The sequence below is a fragment of the Phascolarctos cinereus genome, unplaced genomic scaffold (assembly GCF_003287225.1).
Source record: "Phascolarctos cinereus isolate Bilbo 61053 unplaced genomic scaffold, phaCin_HiC Scaffold_726;HRSCAF=1367, whole genome shotgun sequence".
Lineage (NCBI taxonomy): Eukaryota > Metazoa > Chordata > Mammalia > Diprotodontia > Phascolarctidae > Phascolarctos > Phascolarctos cinereus.
The window spans coordinates 406622342-406648846 of record NW_027556098.1 but is presented as its reverse complement, the minus strand read 5'-3'; the positions used below and the strand labels follow the sequence as shown (position 1 = coordinate 406648846).

Here is a 26505-nt window from a genome sequence, read left to right as displayed (position 1 = left end):
ATGACTAATTCAGCGGCAGAGTGCAGGGTGGATTGGAGAAAGGGGGAGACAGAAAGCAGGAAGCCCAACCAGCAGGCTACAGCAGCTGTCCAGGGGAGAAGGGATGGAAGAGATGGAAGGTCTGAACCTGGGTAGAGGCGTGGAGTGAGTGTGAGTGGAGAGAAGGGGTTGGAGGGGGGTTCTGGAGGCAGAATTGACAGGACCTGGCAGCGAATGACCAGGTGATGCAATGGATAGCACATGGAGCCTGAACAATGTGTTCAAATTTTTCTAGATACTCAGACACTCCCTAGCTGTGTAACCCTGGGCAACGCAGTTAACCCGTCTACCTCAGTTTCCTCATCTGAAAAACGGGCAACATAACACTCACCTCCCAGAGCTGTCATGAGGATCAAATAAGATATCTGTAAAACGGATTTTGGAGGAAAGGGAATGAGTTGTTCTGCATATATTGAGTTTTGAGGTACCAACGGGATATCCAGGTGGAGATGTCCCTAGGAGGCTGGAGACGTGGGGCTGGATCCCAGGGGAGACACGAGGGCCAGATATATGGAATTGGGAGTCATCTGCACAGAGAACCCTCGGAATGCGTGGGACTAGGTGAAGTTACCACCAGAGAAGAGGCCACGGATGGAGCCCTGGGGTGGGGGTGGATGCATGATGACCCTGCAAGTCTGAAAACGTCCCTGATGTGCTGTTTGGATACGCCAGGCCGCAGCTGCCCCTGCTACCATCCAGCCCTTTCCCTCTGCTCATTTGCCCCGGCTTGGTTCCAAGCCAGGTGGTCAGTGGGAAGGCAGTGAGGACAGGGCTGCCTACTTTCCTATCCCTTCTCTGTCCTCGCCATAGACTGGTGGGCCTGGGGCAGGAAGACCACAGGCTGGCCCCCAGGCAGGACTTCCCCAAGCATCCTTGAGTGGCCTATGAACAGGCACAGAGACAGGGGCATGGCTGAATGGTCTGTGTAGCGAGCAGAGGGCTGGGCCTAGACTTGGCATGACCCCAGTTACTTACTAGCTATGGGACCTTGGACAAGTGATGTCCCCTCTCAGCCTCAGTTTCTCCCTTTGTAAAACGAAGGGGTTATGCGCCACAGCTTCTAGAGTCCCTATTAGCTCTGAATCTGTGATTCTATAGTAACTCAAACAAAGTGACCCAAAGACCCTTGGCCATAGAAATGTCTTTATTGAAGCCAGGCAGGGTGAGGGAGATGTCATGCTGAGTTGGGGGGGGGAGGCATGCGGGTCAGTGAGTGACACCCCAGGCGGCTTTGGGGGCCCTAATGTGAGTGTGGGGCTTGGCCAGGATCTGGGGGGGTCCAGGAATGGGCCCGGGGGTTGTAGTGTCTTAAAAAATAGAGATTTCTCTAAGGGGGAGGGGCTAATTGTGAATATCAAGGCACTGGGGGGTTATAGGGAGTCACTGGGGGGGTCACCAAGGGTCTCACCAGGAAGGGGATAATTTGGGGTTATTTCAGGCCGTCTGGGGCTGCTCTGGGGTCAGTGTCTCTGAGGGGATGTCGGATGGCACGGTCAGCGATAAGTAAGGGATAGCTCTGACACCGATGCCCACGTTAACTGGGGTCTGATCCAGAGGGGTTGGTACGCTGGGGGGGAATTGGGGGTGGTGTATTTGGGGTGAGCTGGGACTTGTATTTGAGGGGGTCAGTATATCGGGGGGTAGTTCGGGCCACCATCAGTTCCCGGTTCCTACGACTGCATTTCTGCCCGAAGCATCCAGGGAAACCAGCAACAGAAGAGTAACCTAGGAGGAGAAATGGGACCAGCCATGGCACACAAGAAGCAGCGGGGCACCAGGCTTGCTGCCTTCATTCCAGTCCCCTCTCCTCTCCTCCGTCCCACCTCCCATGATCTCATCCCAGCTCCCTCGTCCCTGACCCTAACCTCTCCCACCGCCATCTTTGTTCGTGCCCAGCCCCTCTCTGATCATAGCCATCCCTCTTCCCCAAATGCTTTTCAGGTCCAATATTTACCCATCTCAAGCCTCTCCTCACCCCCGGCTCCAATCTCTACCCATCCTAGACTTTTCCCTATCTTTGACATCCTTCTCCTTCCTTCTAGCCCATCCCCTCTGGCGCTGACCACTCTCCAGTCCCGATCCATCTCCCCAATACTCCCCCCCATACTCACTATACCCCAAATCAGACTCGTATTCATGATTCCAAACTTGCCTTCTCTTTCTCCTCCCCCAACCATGGACTCAGCTCTGGCTTCCTCTCTCCCTCCACATCCACTCCCACTAACCCTGTCTCTTGCCTTCCCAATCTTGGGCTCTAAAAAGCTGGACTGAATTAAGGCGGGCTCCTGCACCCATACCTGGAGATAGAGTTTTCTGATGTGATGTCCTTGGGAGTCCGGACGGTTGGGAATGTGCGTTTGGGCTGAGTCACTACGGGGAAAAGCAGCTGTGGTCAGGACGGGGTAAGAAACCAAGCTTCTGTGGCTAGGGACCCTCCCAGGGCCTCCCCAGACCTCTCTAGGACCCCCCTTAATCCTTCTCTGAGCCTCCCACCTCATGCATTCCCAGGGCCATGAAATCCCCAAAGTCCCCTTGTTATCCCTTCAGGGCCCCCACACCTACTGGTCACTTGGACTTTCTTGGCTGTGATGCTGTCCTTAGGGGGCTCAGTGGAGCCACCAATTCTGGAGAGACATCAAAGGGTACATGTCAGACAGGTTGCAGGGGAGATGCAAGCAGGGGTGATGTAAAGTGAGGGTCATCACTGTTTTAAAGTTTCTTAAGTCTTGGCTTTCAGTATTTCCTGAGTTTGAGGACAATATGCTGGAGCAGGGTGGGGGTGGGAGGGTGCTCTTGTGTCTGAGCCTCTCTTGGTCTTTGGCTGGGGAGGCAGGTCTCTGGATTTGGAACACCAAAGGGCTGCCCATCTCCTGCTGGGTCTGGGGGAGTCCCTGATTAGCAGTGTCTGTGTTCCAGAGTATCCTGGGTTTCTCTCCAAGGTCTTTGGAGAGGACCTCTATCTAGATCTTAAGGTATCTAGGTTTCTAGTGTCTGGGATGTGTGTCTGGATCACCTAGGTTTGGGAGGTCATTGCACTGCATGGGCTCCTGGATTTTTGTTTTTGTTTTTTCAGGGAGAATCTCTCAGGTCTGGGGGTACTGAGTTTTTTGTGGTGGTTGGTGTTCAGGGTGCTGGGGCTTACCTTTGTATGCGGGATGCAGGGGCAAAGACCCCCGTGGCGAGGAGGACATGTGAAGTATCTGACACCAAAGACAGAGCCATCGTGTTTTCCTGTTGGGTGGTCCAGCTCAATGCCAAACCAATACCCTGGGGATAGAGACAAGGTTGAATCACAGTCCTTGCCTGGCTGGATCTTGGGTCCCTCAATTTCTTCCCTCCCCACAACCTCTGCCAGGGGCCCAGAGCATCTGCCTTACCAGGGGCAAAGTCTGTCTTCCCATAAAAGCGAATCACACCCTGCTTCTGCCCAGCCACCAGCACTTGGTCCCCAACTTCAGCTTTTAATCCCTCACGCTGGAGGCTGCCCAAGGAGGGCGATGGTGACTTTTTCTTTGCTGGAGGAAGGGGAAGGGAGAGGGCAGGATGTAGAGGCTAAGGGTCCAGAGTTTCTCCCCCAACTTTGGACCTCTTAAACCCAGGACTCCCATGAATGAAGGATAGTCTAAAACCCCAGAACCCTGAAATTTGGTACCCCCTAAACCTAAGACCCATTGGGCCCACAATCCTAAGTCTACCCTTGAACACAGAATTACTTCAATCTGGGATGCCCAAATTAGGGATCCCCAAAACTTAAGAAATCTTTGAACCAAGGACCCTCTAAAATCAGGATTTCCCTAAGCATGGACACCCCATCCTCAACCACCTCCTTATTTCAGAACCTTGAACTGAAAAAGGACAGAGACGCTTCTGTACTATACACACTTCCAACAGCCCAGTACCACACTAACCACTGAAACTCCTGTCCCCTAAGTAAACCCTGATCTCTCCTTAGGCCCAGAGGAACCAATGGCTCTGCCCTTGGTCTCAAAGAGACCAGTGACCCCTTCTGACCTTTGCGCTCCTTTCGACCTTTGCCAGTGACACGGGAAAAGTCCATCCGAGGGGTGCGAGGGGTGGAGGTGACAGAGGAAGGAGGGGCGTCGGCTGCTTTTGACACCTTGGAGACAGAGGCAAACAGCCCTGGAGAAGTAGGGGGTGTCAGCAGGGCTGGCACCCCAATGACCCCCCAGTCCCTCCACAGTGGGGGTCAGCTTTCAAGTTCAGGACAGAAAGTAACTCTAATCTGGTCCAGTAAAGGGTACTACCCTCCCGGGACAAGGAATTCTGAGAATAGGGAGTGATACGAATTTGGGACAGGGAGATGGCCACACTGACCCTGCTTAGGGGGGCAGATGAAGTACCGCACACCCCCTACACTTCCATCGTTCTTGCCCTCCGGCTCGTCCAGCTCCACGCCCACCCACTGGCCACTGGCGAACTCTGTGGTCCCACAGAAACGCAGCGTCCCTGCCTGGGTGGGGAGGGACAATGAAGAGGTTCAGGGTCTGTGCACCAGTCAAGGTGTGCAGGGCCTGAGGCCGAGCTTCCCCCCCACTTCCCTCTCATTTCCTGCCTAGACCCCTAACTCCAACCATCCTAGACCTCGTATTCCAACTTCAGACATCCGCATGACCCCTCTATGGTCTCATCCTTGACTTCTGTCTAGATTTTGACCCAAGAATTTGGATTCTCCACCCATCAATCCATGACACAATCTCAGCCCTCAGGATGGTTGACTGCTGCCTCCTATGACTCCTGACCTTCTGGCCATCTAGCAGGACCCGGTCTCCGAGCCGAAGGCCAAGGGCGCTGAGCATGAGGTTGCCTGGGACGTTGTCATAGTTGGGTAACGTGACCTTGGGGAGGGCACAGGACAGGGGGACAGCCTCCTCCAGCAGCGTCCTCAGCTCCTTGGCCACGAGGGCAGCCTCGGCCTTGTCCAGGGACATGTCCATAGGGTCTGGGACAACCTCAGCTGGGACTTGGCCCTTGCGGTTCTGTGGGGGGACAGCCATGGTCAGGGGACCCAGGTACCTAGGATACATCTGGCTGCCCTCAGAGGACCCAGACTTCTGGGGACATGGTACCATAGGGCATAACGGGGGGATGCCAGGACTGAGGTAGGGGTCACATACCCGCAGAGCAGGGTTGGCACCATGCTCCAAGAGGCAGCGTGCGGCCCCGAGGCACAGGTTGGAGGCTGCGATATGCAGGGCTGAGCCATGATTGAAGTCACTGCATGTAGAGTTCACCACTAGGAGGGGAGTGGAGGCGGGGCAGAAAGGGGCATAGTCAGGGTAGCCAGAGACACTTCAGGTCCCAGACTCCCTCCCCTAATAGTCTGGGACCTCCCCCCACATACCTCGGGGCCGGGCCCCCTTTAGCAGTACTCGGATGAGATCAGGGACGTCAAAATATGCCGCATAATGGAGTGCGTTCATGTTTGTCCAGCGGCTCCGCAGGGTCACGTCACCCCCCAGGGCCAGCAGCTGCTGTGACAGGCGGACAGCGGCTACTGGGTCGCCTGTTGGGAAGTTGGCAGGGTGGGCACAGGCTGGTCAGTGGAGACAAGAGCTTAGGGGTACCTGGCATTTGGGGATCTCAAGGGCATGGAATCTCAGGGGCTTAAAAATTTGGTTCTGGGGCTCCAGGGAGCTCACTCACCAACACCATGAGCCCCGGCTTTGCAGGCATAGTGGAGCAAGGTCATGTCTGTGAGCCCATCCCGGTCATTCACATGACATCCACGGCGTAGGATCTGGGGACACAGGGTCACAGCGTCAACCTGGGGAGGGCTGTCCCTGGGCCCCCTGTATCCTGCGGGCAGCCTCTAACCCACCTCATTGCCAATGACGTCAATCTTGTGCTGAACTTGGGGTACCCATTGACGGATGATGGCAAAGAGCTCAGGGATCGTCGTGCGAGGGTCCAGCAGAATCTCCTGGCAGGCGGGGTCATTGGGATCAAAGAAAGTGAAGGCTGGTGGGAGAGACAGAAAGAGGTCATCCCTTGGCCAAGACAAAACCACCCCCCCCCTTCCACCTGACAGAGCCAGAGCCTAGATTCCGCCTGAGCTTCTGTGCCAGGGTCCCTAGAGAGCGGACCCCTCCTTTGCTGCCTCATCAGACCCCTTTGGATCATCCCAGAACAGAACCTACTGGACTGAAAGACCTCACCTGGAATCCTTTCACACTCACCCCCCAACCCAGCACCCTGCTGCATCCCTGGGCTGAATCTCTCCTTCCCCCCTCCCCTCCCCCACTGCCTTCTGCTCAGTCTCCAGTGTAAGATCCACTAAAAGAGGGGTTCTTAAAATGTGTTTTATGGCCTGGTCCCCGTGGGCTGGCAATCTGGTGAAGCCTACGGGCCCCACCTCAGAACCATGTTTTTAAATGCATAAAACAGTCAGAATCACAAAGGCAACCCGACAGCGAAATGCAATTATCAACAAATACCTTTAAAAAACAACCAAGTTCATGGACCCCAAGCCCCAAATCCCCCTACCCAGATACATCAGATCCCACAAACTCTTGGGGGGCTCCAGGTTAGATTGTTCTGGATTCCCACTAAGTCCTCCCAGCTGATCCCTCAGATCCTGGGACAGAAACCTCGGCAGAAAAGATCGCATCCTGTTATGTCACAAGACTGAATCTCAGAACCGAATCCTGGCATGGCTCTGGAGCGCGGAGCCCGGGGGTTCCCCAACCCCAGGTCCTGCTGGATGCATCTATGGCGAAGCCACACCTCGGAGAATCTCCGATCTTGGGGCTGTTTACCATAGTCCTTGGGCAGCGGGGCTGGGGCTGAGGGGTGCACCACTGGCTTCTGCCTGCGCTCCGGGATGGGGCTGGGAGCTTCTGGCAGGCGCTCCTCCTCCTCCTCCTCTTCTTCCTCCTCCGGGGGCAGCGCTGCAGCGTCCGTCTTCGTCATGGCCCCAGGGACGCTCGGGGAGGGGGGCCTGGGGCACTCAGGGAGGCTGGGGTCTCAGCCTGGGGGGGAGGGGACAGACAAGCGGGTGTTAGGGCTCGTTGCCCCCCCCCCAAGCCAGGGGCAGGTGGTATACCCCACTCCCAGGGTCCTGGAGATCCCTTCCAAAATCCAAGCCCCCCCCCAGTTAGGGAATCTACCTCCCCCCACCCCGCATCCTCTCCCCTCCCCTCCCTCCTAGACCAAGGCGTTGGGCCCCTCTGGCCGTAGGAGATGCAACCAGGGACCGCGGGGGTCGGATGCCTGGCTACCTGTTCATCCCGGTCAGGGCCGGGCCCCCTTACCCCGGGTGCAGAGACAGAGAAGGGGAGAGACTGATGCAAAGAGAAGAGGATGGAGAGACGATGGAAATGGAGAGACCTGGAGACAGAGACGGGCCGGAGGGCGGGGCCCCGAGTGCGCATGCGCACCGCAAGGCGCGCCCCCCCCCGGGGCGGGGGACACGGAGAAGGGAGGCAACGGAGACCCTCCCCTCCCCTCCTAGACGTGCAGGGAAAGATACACAGGCAGAGATAGTCCAAGGTGGCTATAAGGGGTGAGACAAAAAGAGGCGCAGGTCCCACAGGCGCCCCCAACCCCCAATTCAGAGACTCGAGGTTTTTTCAAGTTAGTTTATTGAGTCCAAAAGAGCCACTGAGGCACGCAGGCCTCTTCCCCTGGGGGGCTCAAGGGTCGTGGGCGGGCGTCAGCGTGTAGAGGACGGCGGCCGGCTGCTCCCCGCACACGATGGCCACCGCGCCGGCCCCCGCGGGCTCGGGGCGCGTGGGGCCCCCAGGCACGCATGTCTGCGGGAAGAACAGGGGGAACGTAGTGAGTGGTGGCCCCCGCGCGTGGCCCGCACCGCACCCCCCATCCCGCGCGCTCACCGCGCCCAGCAGCCGCAGGCGCTCGTGAGACAACAGGTGATCCCGGCGCAGCTGCTGCACGAGCCCCTCGAGGGCGCCCAGGCGCGCCCGGTGCCGGCGCTGCCGCTGCTGCAGCCCCCGCACCTTGCGCTGCAGCGCGGCCACCACCCCGTCCAGCCCGGCCTCGGGCTCCAGCCGCGCGCGGTGGTACGCGTGCTCGTCCCGCGGGGCCGCCCCGGACGGCGCCCCGGCCGCCCCGTCGGGCTCCCCGGCCCTCGCTCGCTCAGCCCCGGCCGAGGCCCTGGCGGCCGCGTGGGACACGATGGGCAGCGTGGAGACGATGGGAGTGACGAGCGCCGACGACACCACGGTCACGGGGGGCAGGGGCCGCGCCTCGTGGGGCTGGGCCGCCCAGGCCTCCAGGTACGCCGTCCCCGGGAGCGCAGAGGCCCCCCAGGAGGCCACGGTCACGGTCGCCTTCAGGGCTGCTGCTGCTGCGCGGGGATCCCAGCCGTCAGGGCCGCGCCGTCTCGGTTTCTGAAAGACACCAAGGGTGGGCCCCCAGTCAAGGTCATGAGCCGTGCCCGGTGCCAGGCTCGGGGCCAGGGACCGGACGGGGGCAGTGGGGGTAGGGGTTGGGCATGATGTAGTCGCAGAAGCACTGCCTTTGGAGCCAGAGGACCTGGACTCAAGTGCTGGCTCCGCCTTGTGACGTGGCAGCAGTCACTGCGCGAACTGTGCCTCAGTTTCCCCATCTGTAAAAGGAGGGAGTTAGACTAGAGGGCCCCTCGGGGCCCCTTCCAGCTCCAGATGTGACTCTAGGATCCCCATCATGCTGGAGCATCTATTATGGGGGTGGAGTTGGAGGGGACTGTGACCCCAGCAGGGCCGGGAGGACCTAGGGTCCACCCCTGGGGGGAGGGGGAAAGCTGTTTTCACAGCCAGAGGCCCTATGTGGGAACCCCGACTCAGTCACTTACTCCCGGGGTGACCTTGGACGAGTCACTTCTGCCTGGGCCTCAGTTTCTTCCACTGTAGAGAGAGGGGGTGGGGCTGGATGGCCTCTGGGGCTCCTTCCAGCTCTAGACCTGGAATCCCAGGGCTCCTCTCCCTCCCTCCGCCCCTGGGACTTGGGGGGGAGGGGGAGAACAGAGGAGGAAGCCCCGCCCACAGTGCCCTGCGCCCCGCCTCCCAGGGCCTCGCTCTCTTCAGGAGGGGGCGGGGATCAACGTCACCACGGCGTCTTGACGTCAGACTCTCAGAGCGCCCCGCTCGCCCTTCCCTGACAGTGACTCTCACTTGTGGAAAAGCTGAGGCGGAGATTGTCGGCGCCGAGTAGGCCAGCAGTGTTGGGGCAGGGCGGAGCCAAAGAAGACGTGGGCATGGCCCGACCTCTGTCCCGGCCCTGTCTGGCTCCCTCCCTCGGGGCTCCGCGGGATTCCCGGGTCGGTCTGCTTCTGCGCGCCGCCCTCGTCACGTGATTCAACGTTAGCTTTGTCACGTGGCAAGGGAAGCGCCCGGGCGCTTGCGCAGTTGTAGCTGGATACATGCACACGCGCAGACCTGCAGGCCTCAAAGAAAGAGGAATGCGCCTGCGCAAAAGTAGAGGGCGGGGTGGATTCGGAATCCTTTCCATTTCTGTGCCAAGGATATATTGGGCCCAAGGGGAGAGGGGCTGGAGGCCATACAGAGGAAAGAACTGCGAAGTTCCTGTCGTCAGGGAACCTATAGTCTAACTTGAACGATTTGTAGATTTCTAGGGGCATTCCTCACTGAATGGGCCATTCTCTTGTCAGAACCCAGAGCTTTCTTACTGTCTGAATTGTGTGTGGAGAAAAGTTTATTAATGGAATGAAGGAGGCAAGGGGTGGGGGTGAGGGAGGAACCCCCGGAAATTCAAGCAGCATAGCAGCCTCATAAATGGAATAAACATGAGAAGTTTCAGCTTGAAAGGAATTGATAATATCACCTCCTTCTTAGGGTTATTGTGAGGGTCTCAGAGATGACTTCCATAAAGCAGTTTAGAGACCTTAAAGTTTCTAAGTACTATATATAAATATTATGTGCAAATACGTCATATATAATGGTTGTAAATAATGTGGGGAAGTTGTATTAAATATAGAGTGTGTAAATACTGTTTATTATTCTTTCCAGTTTCCCTCATATGTGGCCTTCCCCCCCAACTAGAATGTAAACTTGAGGGGAGGGACTGTATTCGCACAGTACTTGGCATATATTAAGTGCTTAATAAATGCATCTGTCAATGTCCATCTGTCTATATGTGGAGAATTTGTTTCATCTTTTTGAATCTTTTTAATTATTTTTTATTTAGTATTTTATTTTCCCCTAGTTACGTGTAAAAACAATTTTTAACATTTGTTTTTAAAACTTTGAGTTCCAAATTCTCTCTCCTCCCTCCCCCCACCACATTGAGAAGGCAAGCAGTTTGGTTATACATTGTAGTCATGTGAAACATTTCCGTAATAGCCATGTTGTAAAGGAAAACATAGACACTCCCCCCAAAAAAACTCATGAAAAATAAAGAAAGTAAAAAAAGTATTCTTCAATCTGTATTCAGACACCATCAGTTCTGTCTCTGGGGATGGATAGCATTTTTCATAAGTCCTTCAGAGTTGTCTTGGATCATTATATTACTGAGAATAGCTAAGTCATTCACAGCTGATCATCTTACAATATTGCTGTTACTTTGTACACAGTACATTTCTATGTAATGAATTCTTAATTGAGAGGAACCCCATAAGTGCAATGGGCTTTCATTACTCCTTATCCCTTAACATCAGAGAATTCTCAGAAAGAAAAGAAGGAAGGAGGGAGGAAGGAAGGGTTTATTAAGTTCTTACTATGCACTAGAGTCCTGATCAATTCAACAAATGTTTAGTCACCACTCACTTCATGTAAATCAGCCCACAATGAAAGTCACTTCCATCAAGGAAACATAGTGGTGTATGATTTGCTGCTCCTCACATTTCACCTCCCTGTCTTTGTACAGGCTGTCTCTCATGCCCGGAATGTACCCCTCACCTCAGCCTTAGTGTCCCAAATGTTCTTCCTTGGGCCAGCTCAAATGCCCCATTTTGCAGGAGGCCCTTCTGAGTCCTGCTGGCTGCTAATTCCTTCCACTCTGAGAATACCTCCCAGAGAATCATATATCTAGACTTAAAAAGGACCTTGGAGGCCGGCGAGTTGCACTTTCTAATTTTGCAGGGGATTCGGTGAACCAGGAAGAAGCAGCAATTTGACCAGAGTCATACAACTAGTAAAAGTTTGAGCAATATTGAAGGCCAGTTCACCCTGACTTCTATGTGCGATGCTCTGTCTACTCTAACAAACTGACTCTGTCTATATCTTGTATAACCCTAGTTATTTTGCCAGTAGCAACATATAGCTGCAAGAGTTGGACTATAAGGAAAACTGAGCTCCGCAGAATCAATAATTTGAAATCCTGGTGCTGGAGAAGATGTTTGAGAGTTCCTGATACAGGAAGGAGATCAAATATGTCAATGCTTACGTTAATTCAGGCGATTCACTGAAAGGTGAAATACTGAAGCTGAAGCTTTAATACTTTGGCCACATAATGAGAAGACAGGACTCATTGAAAAAAACTCTGATATTAGGAAAGATTGAAGGCCAAAGGAAAAGGAGATGGCAGAGGATGAGAAGGATGGATGGTCTCATGAACTCTATGAGCATGACCTTGGACAGACTTTGAGAGACAGTGGAGGACGGAAGGGCCTGGTGTGCTATGGTCCATGGGGTCACAAAGAGTCAGACATGCCTGAACAATGACCAAAAGTTATTTACCTGCTTCTCCTGTTAGAATTATTAGAACTATTTTCCCCTTTGTTTATATCCCTAATGCTTGCTTAAGCACAGTGCCTAGAACATAGTAGGCACTTAATAAGTGGAAAGAATGCTGGATTTGGAATCAGGAGAGACAGTTTCAAAGCATTCCTCAGATGCTACTGTTGTGACATCATTTGAGCCTCGGTCTCCTCATCTGTAAAATGGGCTTATAATATCAATTTCCCACTTCTGAATTTTACTGACTGTGTGACCTGGGCAAGTCACTTAACTTTTCTCACTCTTCAGTTTCCCTATCTGGAAAATGGGAACAATGATAGCATCTACCTGACAGAGTTGTTATGAGGATCAAATAAGATAATACATGTAAAATGCTTTGCATGTATGAATTTAAATTAAGATTTAAAATTAAAGTTAAAATTAAAAATTTTTAAGGCACTGTGGGAATGATAGCTCTTCTTTTTATTATTATCCCTTTTTTGATACCAATAGCACTTATTCCAGGAGGTTTATATTAAGTTCAGATGAAATAATGTAATTATATGCAGCACTATATACACAGACCTGTGTGTCCTCAGCAAACATTCGTCTCAGTTTTCTCCTCTATAAGACAAGGTGGTTATTTGTTGTTCCGCAGTGTCTGACTCTTCACGACCCCATTTAGGGTTTTCTTGGCAAAGATGCTGCAAGGGTTTTTCATTTTCTTATCCAGTTAATTTTACAGATGAGGAAACTGAGGCAGACAGGGTTAAGTGCCTTGCCTAGGGTCACACAGCTAGGAAGTGTCTGAGGCCAGATTTGAACTCAGGTCTTCCTGACTCTAGGCCCAGCACTGTATCCACTTCTGCACCTAGTTGCCCGTAACAGGAAGAGGATGGATTAAAAGACTTTAGAAGTGCCCTTCCATCCCTACATGTATGATCCTATGAATGCCCCTGTGAGGTTGGTAGGAGCAAGGCTTAATTTCCACGATTTACAGTTGAGCAAAGTAAGATTTATGGAGGTGAGGAGACTAGGCCAGGGTCAATAGCTTTAATAAACCTACGCTGCTATGACTGCTGCTCTGCTCCTCATCTCGTGTCTATGAGATGAAACCCAGTTGCCTTTGGGAGTTGGCCTGGCCAGTCATTGTTTCCCAAGGTTTTACCTTAACTTTCAGGCCTCCCTACATTAGAAAAGTTTCTATAGAATACCAATAAAACCCAGCAGGAAGAGCTAAAGAGAGAAACTATTTAAAATTACTACAGAACGTGGAAAATACTTGAGGTTCTATGTGCTAAGATATACACACGAACTACAGAAATACAGCTACAAAGGTTTACAGAAAAAAAGACAGATGTCATTGATTGGAAAAATGTTAATTGCTCCTCGGTAACACAAGCCATATTCTACCCCAAAATGACAATAAACCTATAATTAATGACTAAAAGTCAAGATAGGTGACTCAATGGCTAGAGCTCTGGGCCTAGAGTCAAGGACAGTTGAATTCAAATGTGACCTTAGACACATAGTAGCTATTTGGACCTGAACAAGGCACTTCCCTCCTATTTGACTGTTCCTTCTCTGTAAAATGGGGATAATAATAGCACCTCCTTCCCAAGGTTATTGTGAGGGTCAAGGGAAATAGTATTTGTGAAGCACTTAGCACAGTGCATGGCACATAGTAGATACTATATAAATGTTAGCTATTATTATTATTATTATTAAATTATATACCAAACTACCAAAGGATTACTTCATAGAACTAGAAAAAATAATAACGGAATTTATCTGGAGGAGCAAAAAGGTCAAGAATATTAAGAGAAACAATGAAAAACAAATAGGAAGGAAGGAGGCCTAGCAGTACCAGATCTCAAACTGTGCTACAAAGCTGTAATCATCAAAATAGTCTGCTACTGGGTAAGAAGTAGAGAAGTTGCTCATTGAAACAGGTTAGATACAATACATGGAAACAAATGAGTACAGTAACCTAGTCCCTGATAAACCCAAAGATCCCAATTATTGGGGCAAGAACTTATCACATGACAAAAAACTATTGGGAAAAATGGAGAGTAATCTGGCAGAAACCAGGCATAGACTAACATCTCACACCATATAGTAAGAAACTTCAAAAGGAGTACATAATTTAGACAAAAAGGGGAATATAAACAAACTAGTGGAATGTGGAAGAAATGAAGTGTCAGGTCTGTTGATAAGGGAAGAGTTCATGGCTAAATGAGAAACAGAGAGGTTCACAGGAGGAAGAATCAATCATTTTAATTACATCAAATTAAACAATTTTGCACAAACAAAACCAAATGCAGCCAAATTGGGAGGAAGGCGTAGGAAACCAGGGGGAAATCTTTGTAGCAAATTTCTCTGATAATAATCTCATTTCTAAGGTATTTAGGGAACTGAGTCAAATTTATAAGAAAAAGACCCATTCCCCAGTTGATACATGGTCAAGGGATATGAATAGGCAGTTTTCAGAGGAAGAAGTCAAAGCTATCAATAACTATATGAAAAAATAACTCTGAATAATAATTAGACAAATGCAAATTAAAACAACTATGAGGTACCACTTCACATCCATCAATTTGACTAAGATGACAGAAATGCTGGAGGGATTGTGGGGGAAAAAAAGCACACTAAGGCATTGTTGGTATAGCTGGTCCAGCTGGTTCAGCCATTCTGGCAAGCAATATGGAGCTATGCCCCCAAAGTTATGAAATTGTGTATATCTTTTGACCCAGCAATGACTCTTCTAGGTCTGTATCCTAAAGATATCAAAGAAAGAGGAAAAGGACCCACATATACAAAAATATTTATTGCCTCTCTTTTTGTGGTAGAAAATAATTTGAAACTGAAGGGATTCCCATCAGTTGAGGAATGACTGAACAACTCATGGTACATAAATGTAATAAAATACAAGGTTCTGTAAAAAATGATGAGGGGGATTGTTTCAGAGAAACCTGGAAAGACTTGTGTGAACTGCTACAAAATGAAGTGAGCAGAACCAGGGAACAATTTATACTGTAATAACAATATTCTAAAGATAATCAGTTTTGAAAGACTTAGTAACTTTGATTAAATACAATAACCACCACAACTCCAAAGGACTCATGATGACACATGCTATGGAGAAATTTGTTTTGCATGATTATACATATTTGCAATGGTTTTTATTTTACTTGTCTTCTCAATGGGTAGGGGAAGGTGAGGGGAGAGGAAAAGAATTCAAAACTGAAAACTAAATCAAATTTAAAAAATTAATTTACATGAGGTAGAGAGGGAAGGTCAAAAATCTCAAGAAAAATAATGAAAAGAAATGGAAACAAAGAAGGCCTAGCAATACCACATTTCAAACCATACTACAAAGCAGTAATTCTCCAAACAATTTGTTATTGGTTAAAGAAAATAGTTTGATCAGTGGAATAGATTAAGTAAATATATCTAATACTCTAGTTTTCAATAAACACAAAGACCCCAGCTACTGAGATAAGGACCCAATATTTGACAAAAACTTTTGGGAGAATTCAACAGCAGCATGGAAGAAATTAGATTTAGTCCAACACCTTATGACTTACACAAAGATCAGCTCCAAATGGGAACTAAGACCTAGAGATAAATTACCTATCAAATCTATGAACAGAAAAAAAAAGTTCACGGCCAAACAAGGGATAAAGAAGAGCAGAGAAGATAAAATGGGTCATTTCAATTATATAAAATTTCAGAGTTTTTGCATGACCAAATCCAATAAAGTTAAGATTAAAATGGAACCATCTGGGGGGAATCTTTGCAGCGAGTTTCTCTGATAAAAAGAAAGGAGAATGAATAAGAAATTATTAAGCACTTACGATGAGCCAGACACGATTCTAAGCACTTTACAAATATTGTCTTATAATTTCAATTACATTAAATTTAAAAGTTTTTGCACAAACAAAACCAATGTAACCAAGATTAGAAAGAAACCTGGGAAATAATTTTTACAGCCAGTGTTTCTGATAAAGGCCTCATTTCTAAAATACTTAGAGAACTGAGTCGAATTTATAAGAATACAAGTCATTCCCCAATTGATAAGTGGTCAAAGGATATGAACAGGTAGTTTTCAGAGGAAGAAATTAAAGCTATCTATAATCATATAAAAATGCTCTAAATCACTATTGATTAGAGAAATGCAAATTAAAACAACTCTGAGGTATCATCTCACACCTATCAGATTGGTTAACAAGACAGAAAAGGAAAATGATAAATGTTGAAGAAGATATAGGAAAATTGGAACACTGATGCATTGTTGATGGAGTTGTGAACTGATCCAGCCATTCTGGAAAGCAATTTGGAACTATGCCCAAAGGACTATAAAACTGTTTATACCCTTTGATCTAACAATACCACTACTAGGTCTGTATCCCGAAGAGGTCATAAAAAAGGGAAAAGGACCCATATGTACAAAAATAGTCACAGCAGCTCTTTCTGTGGTGGCGAAGAATTGGAAATTGAGGGGATGCCCATCAATTGGGGAATGGCTGAGCAAGTTGTGGTATGTGAATATAATGGGATACTATTGTGCCATAAGAAGTGTTGTTGAGCAGACAGATTTCAGAAAAACCTGGAAAGACTTGTATGGTCTGATGCTGAATGAAGTGAGCAGAACCAGGAGAACACTGTACCCAGTAAAAGCAACACTGTTCGACGTTTAACTAGGATAGACTTAGCTCTTTTTAGCAATACAATGATCTAAGAAAATTCCAAAAGACCCATGATGGAAAGTACTAACCACAACCAGAGAAAGACCTATGGAGTCTGAATGCAGATCGAAGCATGCTATTTTCACTTTTTGTTTTGTTTTTTCTTTCTCCTGGTTTTCCCCTTTTGTTCTGATTGTTCTTTCACAACATGACTAATGTGGAAATACGTCTAGCATGATTGTACATGTATAACCTATATCAGATTGTCTTGGGAGGAGGGAACAGAGGGAGGGAGAAAAATTTGGAACTCAAAATTTTACAAAAATGAATGTTGAAAACTATCTTTACAAGTAATTGAAAAAAAATACTATTAAAGAAAAAACCCCAAATATTATCTCATTTGATAAAGGATAAAGGTCTTCTTTTCTCTCTGTGTCTCTCTCTCTCTCTCTCTCTCTCTCTCTCTCTCTCTCTCTCTATATATATATATATATATATATATATACACACACATAGACACACACACTCTGCATGTATATACACATGTATATATGTATACACACACATACATATGAAGTCAGTTCTTAACAAATAAACACAGGCTCTCAGCTATGTTGGGGGAAAAATGTTCCAAATGACTACTAATAATTAGAGAAATTCAAATTAAAGCAATTCTGAGATTACATCTTACACTAATCAATATGGAAAAGAGGATAAAAAAAGAAAATGATGAATGTTGGAGGGGCTAGGAGAAAACATTCACATTGATACACTGTTGGTGGACCTGTGAATAGGCACAACCCAGCTATACCACTAGGTCTATACCAAAAGAGATCAAAGAAATAAGGAAAGGCCTTATGTGCGCAAAAATATTTATACCAGCTTTTTTTTGTAGTGGCAAAAAACTGAGGAACTAAATACATGCCCAATATGCCCATCAATTGAGGAATGGCCGGATAAGTTGTGGTATATTGATGTGAAGGAATACTATTTTGATATAAGAATTTCAAAAAGACACGGAAAGACTTAAATGGACTGATGCAGAGATGCGAGCAGGAGCAGAACAGTTTATCCTATAACATCTATATTGTAAAAATGACCATTTCTGAAGACTTTTGTAAACTGATGAAGAATGAAATGAACAGAAGCAAGAGAACGATTTACCTGATAACATGAAAAACTTGGAAAACTGTAAGAACTGCCTCTTTTTGTATCCCAGTGCTCTTAGAACGAGGTCTGGCGCATCAGTGCTTAGTAAGTAAATGCTTAATAAATGTTTTTGGATTGATTGAACTCAGATCAATACAATGACCGTGATTTCGGAGGATGGATGATGAAACATATTATTCATTACAGAGGTGATGGATTTAGGGTGCAGAGTGAGACATATCTGTATCTATTCATCCATGCATCCATCCGTGCAGCTATCCATCCATCCTAGATATTTATGTAAAGCCCTTGAGGGAATGTTTTTCTTGACTATGTAGAAATTTGTGTTTCTTTTATTTTCTTTCCAATGAGCTGAGGGTAGGAGGGAGAGAAAATGGATTTCTCTTCACTTTAAATAACAAAAAGACAGGTGTGTGTGTGTGGTGGGGGGTTCTTCAGAATTAGGAAGTTGCAGGTTACTGTTATTAGTTTCACTGATTTTATTTTGTTACAAGAGACCCGTCGTGGAGTCGGGATAATCTGTAAAAGTTTGTCGCGTAAAAACACACCCATAAATTTTTAATTTAAGAAAGTTTCCTGCGTCAGGCCACCGAGGAGCAGGGGGCTGGAAGCGCGGCTCTCCCCCGCCTCCGCCGCCACCCGCCAGTGACGCGCGTCCGCTCAGGCCCGCCCCCGGCCGCTGATTGGCTGGCCGCGGGACCGGTCGCTCGGCCATTGGCCGGGCTTGGAGCGGGACCTAGCCAATCGCCCGGGAGTGCCGGCTTTTCCCGCGGCGGTTCGGAGCGAGCGGCCGTTGCGACGGCTAACGGTCTCTCCGCTCGTTCCGATCGACGCCGGGACCGTCGGGAGGGCGCCGGGGGCCGGGATGGCGGCCTCGGAGCCCGGCGTCGGCGGCTACGCGCGGAGCGAGGCGGGGCCCCGCGGGGAGAGGGAGAAGCAGCCGCCGCTGGCGGCCGGGGGCCCGGGCCCGGCCCGCAAGAGCCTGGTCTCCCCGCCGCCGCCGCCGCTCTGCCTGAGGCGCCGAGTGAGGCTCCTGCCGGGGCCCGAGGAGACCGTGCACAGCCGGGTGAGGACGAGCGCCGCCCCGCCCCTTCCCCACGGACCGCCCGCCCCCTCCCCTGAGGGACCGCCCCATCCCTCCCCTCCCCTCCCCTCCGGGGCCGCCTCACCCCTCCCCTTCCTCGGGATCGCCCCGCCCCCACAGTCCCCTCTTCCCCACCCTCACCCCTCAGGCCCTGCAGACCCTTTGGGGCCCGCCCTTCCCCCCTCCCTCTGCTATCCTCGCCCTGCCCCCTCCTGACCTCGCCCCTTCCCCCACCTCCTAGATTGGGAGCCCAAGAAAGTCTGTTGGAACCTCGGCTCTGCTCCCCGGGCCTCAGTTTCCTCCACTGTAAAATGAGGGTCTTTGAGGGTGACCTCAGTCACTGACCTTCCCTTCCCTTGAGACACCCCCTCCCCTACACTGCCTGTAGGATGGGGAGAAAGTGCCCTGGGCGCCCTCCTCCCTTTCTGCCCTCCCTTCCCCCCAGGCAGTTGGAGGGGGTCCGTGGGTAGAAGTTCAAATCCAGCCTCATCCATCTACTAGTGTATGACCCTGGGCAAGTCATTTAACCCCTCTTAACCTGTGTCCTCGTTTGTACAATGAGGGGGTTGGACTGGATGGCCTTAGATCTACAGTGCTAGGATTCTCTGGCCTGACCTTTTCTCTGGCTAGGGTCATACCCCGACTCTGGGCGGAACCTTCCAAACTGACCCTCTTTCTTCTAGACCTGGGGTGTGTGGTTTTGCGTGTGTTCCACCAACTAACATTTCCTTAGGATCTGCTTCCTAATGTGACAACTTGACCCTCCATGCTTTGGCCTGTGGTTCTAACTCTGCCTGGGACCCTTTAGGCCCTTGAAAGAGCTGGGTCACCCCTCCCACCCTTACTTCTGAGCTATCAGATAATCATGCAGAGTTAGAGCCAAAGAGCACCTTTGGTGGTCTGGGAAAGTCTATGGAGCCTCTCCTACAATAATGTGTTCAAATAATCAAAAAGTTTTTTGAAAGTTCACAGATTTCCTCCCTTCCCCCAAGAACTCCTGCTCTGGTCCAGCCCCCTCATTTAAAGGGGAGGAGATGAAGGCCCATGGGAGGTGAAATTCCGCAGTCACACTGCAGGTCTTCTGGTCCTGTGGGTTTCTTATTTTTGGTATTGTTAAGTTATTGTAGTTGAGTCCTACTCTTTGTGATCCCATTTGGGGCTTTCTTGACAAAGATATTAAAGTAGTTTGCCATTTCCTTCTCCAGCTCATTTTACAGATGAGGAAGCTGAGGCAGACAGGATTAAGTGAGTTGCCCAGGATCACATAGCTAGGAAGTATCTGAGGCCAGATTGTAATTCATGAAGAGTCTTCCTGACTCCAGATCTGGCACCCTATCTATTGCGCCGCCTATTTGCCCTCCTACTTTTGTTAGTCCAGTTCTCACCCCCGTGGACCTAGACCCTGATGGCGTTCTTCAGTCTCTAGAGCTAAAGAGATTGGTATGAGCAACCATGGGCTTGTTCTCAGCCAAGATGTTAGAACAAGGTAGATAGAAGGGGGAGAGGAGCCTTGGAAGCCTGAAGGAGGTAGCTTTGGATACAGAAAGTCCTTGAAAACACTTCTTTTTATTGTAGGGGTTCAGATCTTACCCTTGAAACCCAACTTCTCAAATCGGAAAGAACTGGGGATGGGACTTAGCCTGTGGCACATTTTTAGTCCTGTGTTAGGAACAAGATATTTCACCAGATGGCTTGTACAATTCAAGCTAGTATAGATGAATTCTTAGATAAAGAGTAATAAGGGGAATTACTAAGAGCAGTTGGAACAGGTACTTGGCATGGAGATAACATTGTGGGGGAGGCCCATCCTGCTGCCTTCTGGATGCCAGGAGAGCTGGGGGTATCCAGGTCATCCTGGGACTACCCAGTCCAGCATTCTGTCTGAGGGATGGCAGCATTGGATGGCATGGAATGTAGATCAGCAGCTTGTCCCCTGGGAAACTGACCTCTAGAAGGTAAGGGTCAACCCTGAACAGGGCTAGCTCAAGTCATCATGACCCTGTTGGGTAGGGGAGCAGTAAAACTTAATTTGGGAAACTGAGACTCCACCACCTTCTCCTCTGTCTCTGATGCATCTCATGTGTGGTAGGTGTGTGAGAGTTAGCTATTGATTTCTTCTGGAGAGCAATCAAGGGCTATATTCTGGCCGTGCCATCAAAGACCAGGCATCATCCTGGCTGTGCCTCATTTTCCCTCCTCTGAAATGGGCAAGATGGGTCCAGGCCTCTCTTTACAGACTTAGAAAGTGTTACCGTTCTGAATTTTGTCACAGCTTGGACCAAGGCTCCACTTCTGGCCATGTGGAAAAAGTGAAGAGATATGGTCCAGGTGACAGGGCTAGGACTGAATTCTGTACAAGTTAAATGACTGGACCCAAAGAGGCCTGGCTCATTAATGGTTTGTTGTCAGCTTGGAGGGAGGTCTCTAATGGAGTGCCACAGGGATCCAGCCTTGGCTTCGGGCTCTTTAATGTCATTGTTAGTGCTTTGGATGGAAGCCAAGATAGTGTGCTTGCTGAATTACAGATGGCCAATCTGGCAGGGATAGCTAATGCAGAGGTAGATAGGTGTGCAGAGTCAGCATTGAAAGAGAGCTTCAGAGTCGGAAGGAAGGGCCATGCTGATGAGGTGACATTTAATAGGCAGCCTCTCTAAAGAATTAAATCACAGAGGGTCACCCAAAGGGCAGCAGAGTGGTGCATGGTGGGATAGAGCCGTCTAGAACCCACGACAAATGCAGTGTTTCAAAGGAGGTAGTGAGAGTAAGGGGTAATTAGGTAATTAGAGGCCCCATGGGCTTCCCAGGAGAGGAGCCGATTATGAGGGGCACAGAGAAGAGGCACCCAAGATGGCCAAAGTTGTTTGGGTTGGGTGCTGCATCACTGCAGGGGAAGTCATATCACTATCGCAGTAAGTGGAGACTCTGACCCTGGTAAAAAGTGCCATCTTTAAGTATAAGCTAGAGAAAGGAAGGAGAGGCAGTAGAGATTCAATGAAAAAGGCTGGCAGTTCTAGTGGTAAACTCAAAATGAGTCAATTGGGGAGCTGTGGCAGCCCCCAGCAGGTGAGGTTGTAATCCCACAGAGATAAGAGAGGGTCCTGACCCCAGCTGACAGGCCATAGTTGGAAGATTGTGTTCAGTTCTAGGCCCCACACTTGAAGAAGAGCATTTGCAACCTGGGCTGGGACCAGAGGAGGCTGTCCAGGATCTTGAGAGGCCTGGAAACCATGCCTTATGAGCATCGGCTGAAGAATATTTAGTTTAAAGAAGAAAAGGCCTAGGGTTGAGGTATGGGGGAAGACATGAGCCAGATCTCCAGTCTTTGTCTTGTGGAAGAAGGACTGTTTGTTATTTGTTATCCTTGATCTCTGACCTGAGAACTAGGGGTAGTGAATAGAACTGGGAGAAGTGGTTCCAGCTCAATTCAAGGAAAACTTCCCTGGAAGCAGAGACCCAGCCTCAGGAGCTGGGGGCTACCCCTGGACTGGAGACCTTGAAGCTGTCTGTTAGGATTGCCTGTTAGAAAAGTCACTGAGAAAATTTCTGGATGAGGATCCATGCCCTGTGAGCTTCCTGCCCGCTTTGAGGTCCTGTGAATTTTAGCAAGGGCTCTGGAGGGAGTGACTTGGCTGTGCTCCCTTGTGGGGCTCCCTGTTTTTTCCTTTGTGCCTAATACCCATCCCAGTTAACCAGCCTGCCTAGGATAAACCTACCTAAACTTCCTTACCAGGTGCTCGGGCCCTGTGCTGCTCACCCCATTCTTTGGAGTTCAGGAGTGATTTGGGATCCTGTTTCCTATATGTGGCTCCTGAGGTTTCACTGGTTCCTGGGAGCAAGCAGGCATGAGTGCCCTAGGCTGGGTTCAGTGGACTCTACTTTGCCAGCAGGTCTTTGGGAGGTCTCTGATTTTTGTTTTCTCCTTGGGAGCAGGTAACGCTGGAGAAAGTACTGGGCATTACAGCTCAAAACAGCAGTGGCTTAACATGTGATCCTAACACAGGCTACATTGCCTACCTGGCTGGGTGAGTAGTACGGCTGGCGCTTTTCCAAGCTAGGTGGTAAGATCCCTTTCCAGTTGTTCATGGCATGCTTTGTGGACTCCAGGCCTCCCTTATTGTTGTTCACAGGAGATCCTGCAACCTACGCTTTGCCTTCTTCTCGAAGCTTGAGAAGGACTAGATTTCAGTGAGAAAAGCTCTCAGTGTCTTAATAACCAATTGTAGAGCTCAGGGGGGAAATGAGCCCAAGTTCCCCAAAGTCTTTTTCAAGAAGATGTCCAAACGGGATGTTCTCAGCTTAGGAGTTCTGTGTATGTGAACACTTAGAACAGTAATTGACAGATGCTGTGTTGGGGCTCATTGAAAACTTGACCCATTTGGTTTTGACATGATAATCATTCCCTAATACACAACCCTCTGGTACGCCTCTCACGCCTCACCCTCCCCTTTCCCAATTTTAACTGTTTATAACTCCAGCTTGGTCATAATAAACCTTTCTTTTGGACATGTTGCTATTGAATGTTTGCTAAAATTTTGTTTAAAATTTTTGTGTAGTCATTAGTGATTACTGCTCTATGGTTCTCTTTCTCTGCTTTACTCGTAAACTCCTTGATCCAAGGCGGTCAGTGACAGAAAGTTCCCATGACTACCTTCCAGTTAAAAAATTCAGTTCAGCAAAATCAGGTAACATTGTCATTGTAGCCGATTGACGCCCTCGAGACATTCTGCTCTTACAGAACGTTCACCTCGATAGAAAGGAAGGAAGTGTGCTCTAAACATCATTCATCTGGAACCAACCTAGGCCATTGTTTTTGACCTGAATTCGATGTACTTGAACACTATCTTCATTTACATCATTGTGGTCATTGTATATATTGTTTCTTGGGTTCTCCCCAACCCTGTATCAATTCATACTAGTCTCCTCCTATTTCTCTGAATTATTCATATTTACTTTTCCTTATGGCACCGTAGTATTCAATTAATTCACATGACAGTTTGTTCAGCCATTCTCCAATCCATGCGTGCATAATTGGTTTTCATCTTTTTGCTGGTACCAATAATTCTATGAATATTTGGTACCCTTGGGAACTTTCTTTCTGTCAGTGACCCCCTTGGGGTATAAGCCCAAACCAAGGAGGGGTAAAGCAGAGAAAGAGAACTATGGAGTAGTAATCACTAATAAATATTGATGCAAAATTTTAAAATAAAATTTTAGCACACGTACAACAGTAGTCTGTCTGAAAGAAGTATCCATTATGACCAAGTTGGAGTTATGCCAGGGCTCAGAGGAATGATTCAGCAATAGAAAAACAAGTAGCAAAGTTAATCATATAAACAACAAAAATCACAATTGCATCAATAGGTTCAGAAATTCCTTCAGTAAAGCATATCAATCCTTTATGTTAAAAAATGCTAAATCAGGGTGGGGATCCTGTGGCCCTCTAGGTCTTCAAGTACAGCCCTTTGAATCCAAACTTCACTGAACAAATCCCCTTAATGAAAGGATTTGTTCTGTAAAACTTGGACTCGGTCAAAAGGCCTCACCCAAGGACCTATGAGGCCACATGTAGCCTCGAGGTGGCAGGCTCCCCACCCCTGTCTGGATTTGGAAAGAGTTTTTTTCAATAGGATCGAAAACATTTGTCAGAAAGCTGACATCGTCTTGTAATGGAGGAATCCTGGAAACTTTCCTAGCCTGAGCAGGGCTGAAGCAAGAGTTCCTCCTCTCTTCATTAGTACTTGACGTAGGGCTAGACATGGAAATTATGTCCGTGAGATGGGAGAAAGGAATGAAAGGAATAAACAAGGAGAAGAGGAGGTAAAGTTATCTGTATTTGTAGACATATGATGGTTTATTTAGACAACTGTAGGGCAGGGGATGGGGAGCCTGCGGCCTGGAGGCCACATGTGGCCTTCTAGATCCTTAAGTGCGGCCTTTTGACTGAATCTAGATTTTACAGAACAAACCATCAGGCCATATGTGGCCTCAAGGCTGAAGGTTCCCCACCCCTGCTCTAGGGAATCAGTGAAGAAACTCGTTAAAATCATCAATAGCATCATCAGAGTAGCATCCACAAAAATCCTCAATCTTTGTGTACATTACCAACAAAAACCGGGAGGAAGAAACAGACCTCCCTTTCACAACAACTACAAAATGCATACAGTTTTGGCCATGAACCTACTACGATGCACTTGACACTTACTTGGATACAAAACTGTAGAAGTAAAGAAAGAGATTGAAGAGACAGTCAGTGTTAATGCCTGGGCCAGTATGAGAAGAATGATGGTTTAAATGGATTTGCAGTTTTACTCCTTTACCAACTAAACTACCAAACATATTCTCTATAGAACCAGGAAAAACAATAAGAAAATTCTTGTGGTGGAAAAAAAAAGTCCCCAGAAATGAAGGGGAAGATGAAAAATATATAGGAAGAAAAGGAGCTTCTTATTGTCAGATCTCTATATTTTAAGGTAAATATATCAAAACTATTTGGTTACTGGTTAAAAAGGAGAAAAGCAGGTCAGTAGGATGGGCTAAATGAGCAGGACTTAGAAGCAGACAAGTCCAACTGTCCAGGGTTGGATTAATTCCAGAATTTGAGCTTCTCTTTATTTGCTGAGAACTGGCAGAGGATGATGGTGAGGGGGATGGGGAGTCAGTGTTTGGTGAAGGACAGGTTTAAACATTCAGCTTCTGTAATATGCCATGTTAAATTCGAAATAGAAAAATTATCTAAATACAGACAGTCATATCATTAAAAAAAAAATTAAAGGACAATGGAAAATCAGGAATTCCTAACTGAGAAAAGGATGAAGAAGATTTTATAAAAGACAAAAATAAACCAAATCAGTGCAGCCAGAATAAGAAGAAAAATCGTAGGAAAAACTTTGTATCAGCCATTCCTGATAAAAATGTGCTATCCAAAATCCACAGGAAATTGATACAAATTTCTAAGACTGAATTATTCCCTGAAAGATAAAGGGTGAAAGGAGATACACAATTTTCTCAAGAAGTGATACAAACTCTTAACAAATGAGGAAAAAATGTTCCAAATCGTCAGTTAGTGAAATGAGGCTATCACCTCACACCCATCAAAATAGCCAGGGTGGTAGACGAGACAAAGGAGAGGCTGGGGGAAATGGGGTAGTGGCCCTTCGAGGTGACTCCATTGTTCTAGTTGAATTATGAAATTATCTGGACCCTTTGATCATCTTTATTGAGATGATACCAGAGGAGTCTGGGATATAAAGCTGGCTGACCATTTTCCCTAAGTTCCTATCAAACAGGTGAATTGTCTGAGGCTCATAAGGGTGAAACATGTACAATATGGCCTCGACACAATGAGGCCCCAGCGAGGGAGCCACGTGGCCATGATGGGCGGGAGGTATAGACCATGGCGATGAGGGGGATGTGTCTATTGGGAGGCCGGGTTCTTCCACTGGAGCCCAGGGGCTACAGTATTGGTGTGGTGGCTCAAGCGTCTGCCTGTCTCTTTGCAGGTGTGTGGTGGTGATCTTAGACCCCAAGAAGAGTAAGCAGCACCACATCTTTAATACTGCCAGGTGAGGGTAAGACGTGGCATCATGGCAATAGCCAGCATTTCTCTGGCACTTTATGCTTTTCAGGTGTTAGCTCATTTGAGTTTTACAATGACTTTGGGAAGTAGGTGCTATTAGTATCCCCATTTTATAGGTGAGGAAACTGAGGCAGAATGAGGTTAAGTGACTGAGGCAACATTTGAGCTCAGGCTTTCCTGAGTCCCAGTCCAACCCTATCCACTGTGCCGCCTAGCTGTCTAGTTGGAGCTAGGAACAGTTTGGTGGGCAGCTTTGGGGCCTAGTGGAATAAATAATGCCATTCCCTCCTAGCAGAGGTATGTGTGGGCAGACAC

The 26505-nt window shown here is 48.4% G+C and overlaps 3 protein-coding genes across 3 annotated transcripts in view; 1 reads left to right on the top strand and 2 right to left on the bottom strand.

Moving 5' to 3' along the window:
* Positions 1-1165: 1165 nt before the first annotated feature.
* CLIP3 (CAP-Gly domain containing linker protein 3) lies at positions 1166-7430 on the bottom strand. The gene is given in 15 exon segments (XM_020977296.2): positions 1166-1764; positions 2337-2409; positions 2602-2663; positions 3182-3213; positions 3215-3306; positions 3417-3554; positions 4051-4179; positions 4375-4510; positions 4800-5036; positions 5175-5293; positions 5402-5563; positions 5704-5797; positions 5879-6018; positions 6816-7028; positions 7311-7430. Coding segments are annotated over 14 exon segments (1623 nt in total). The 5' UTR covers positions 6970-7028; positions 7311-7430; the 3' UTR covers positions 1166-1709.
* Positions 7431-7585: 155 nt separating this feature from the next.
* Positions 7586-18245, bottom strand: THAP8 (THAP domain containing 8). Its single transcript, XM_078146231.1, has 4 exons — positions 18029-18245; positions 9171-9340; positions 7893-8408; positions 7586-7811 (listed from the first exon to the last, which is right to left on the bottom strand). Exons 1-4 carry the CDS (start codon positions 18243-18245, stop codon positions 7692-7694), a joined length of 1023 nt encoding a protein of 340 aa, XP_078002357.1. The 3' UTR covers positions 7586-7691.
* A 47-nt stretch (positions 18246-18292) lies between these two features.
* WDR62 (WD repeat domain 62) overlaps positions 18293-26505 on the top strand; it is a 35140-nt gene continuing 26927 nt past the window's right edge. Inside the window, 3 exon segments of the mRNA XM_020976928.2 lie at positions 18293-18596; positions 22545-22636; positions 26114-26176. Of these exon segments, the coding sequence (XP_020832587.1) occupies positions 18396-18596; positions 22545-22636; positions 26114-26176 (356 nt within the window). The 5' untranslated portion in view covers positions 18293-18395.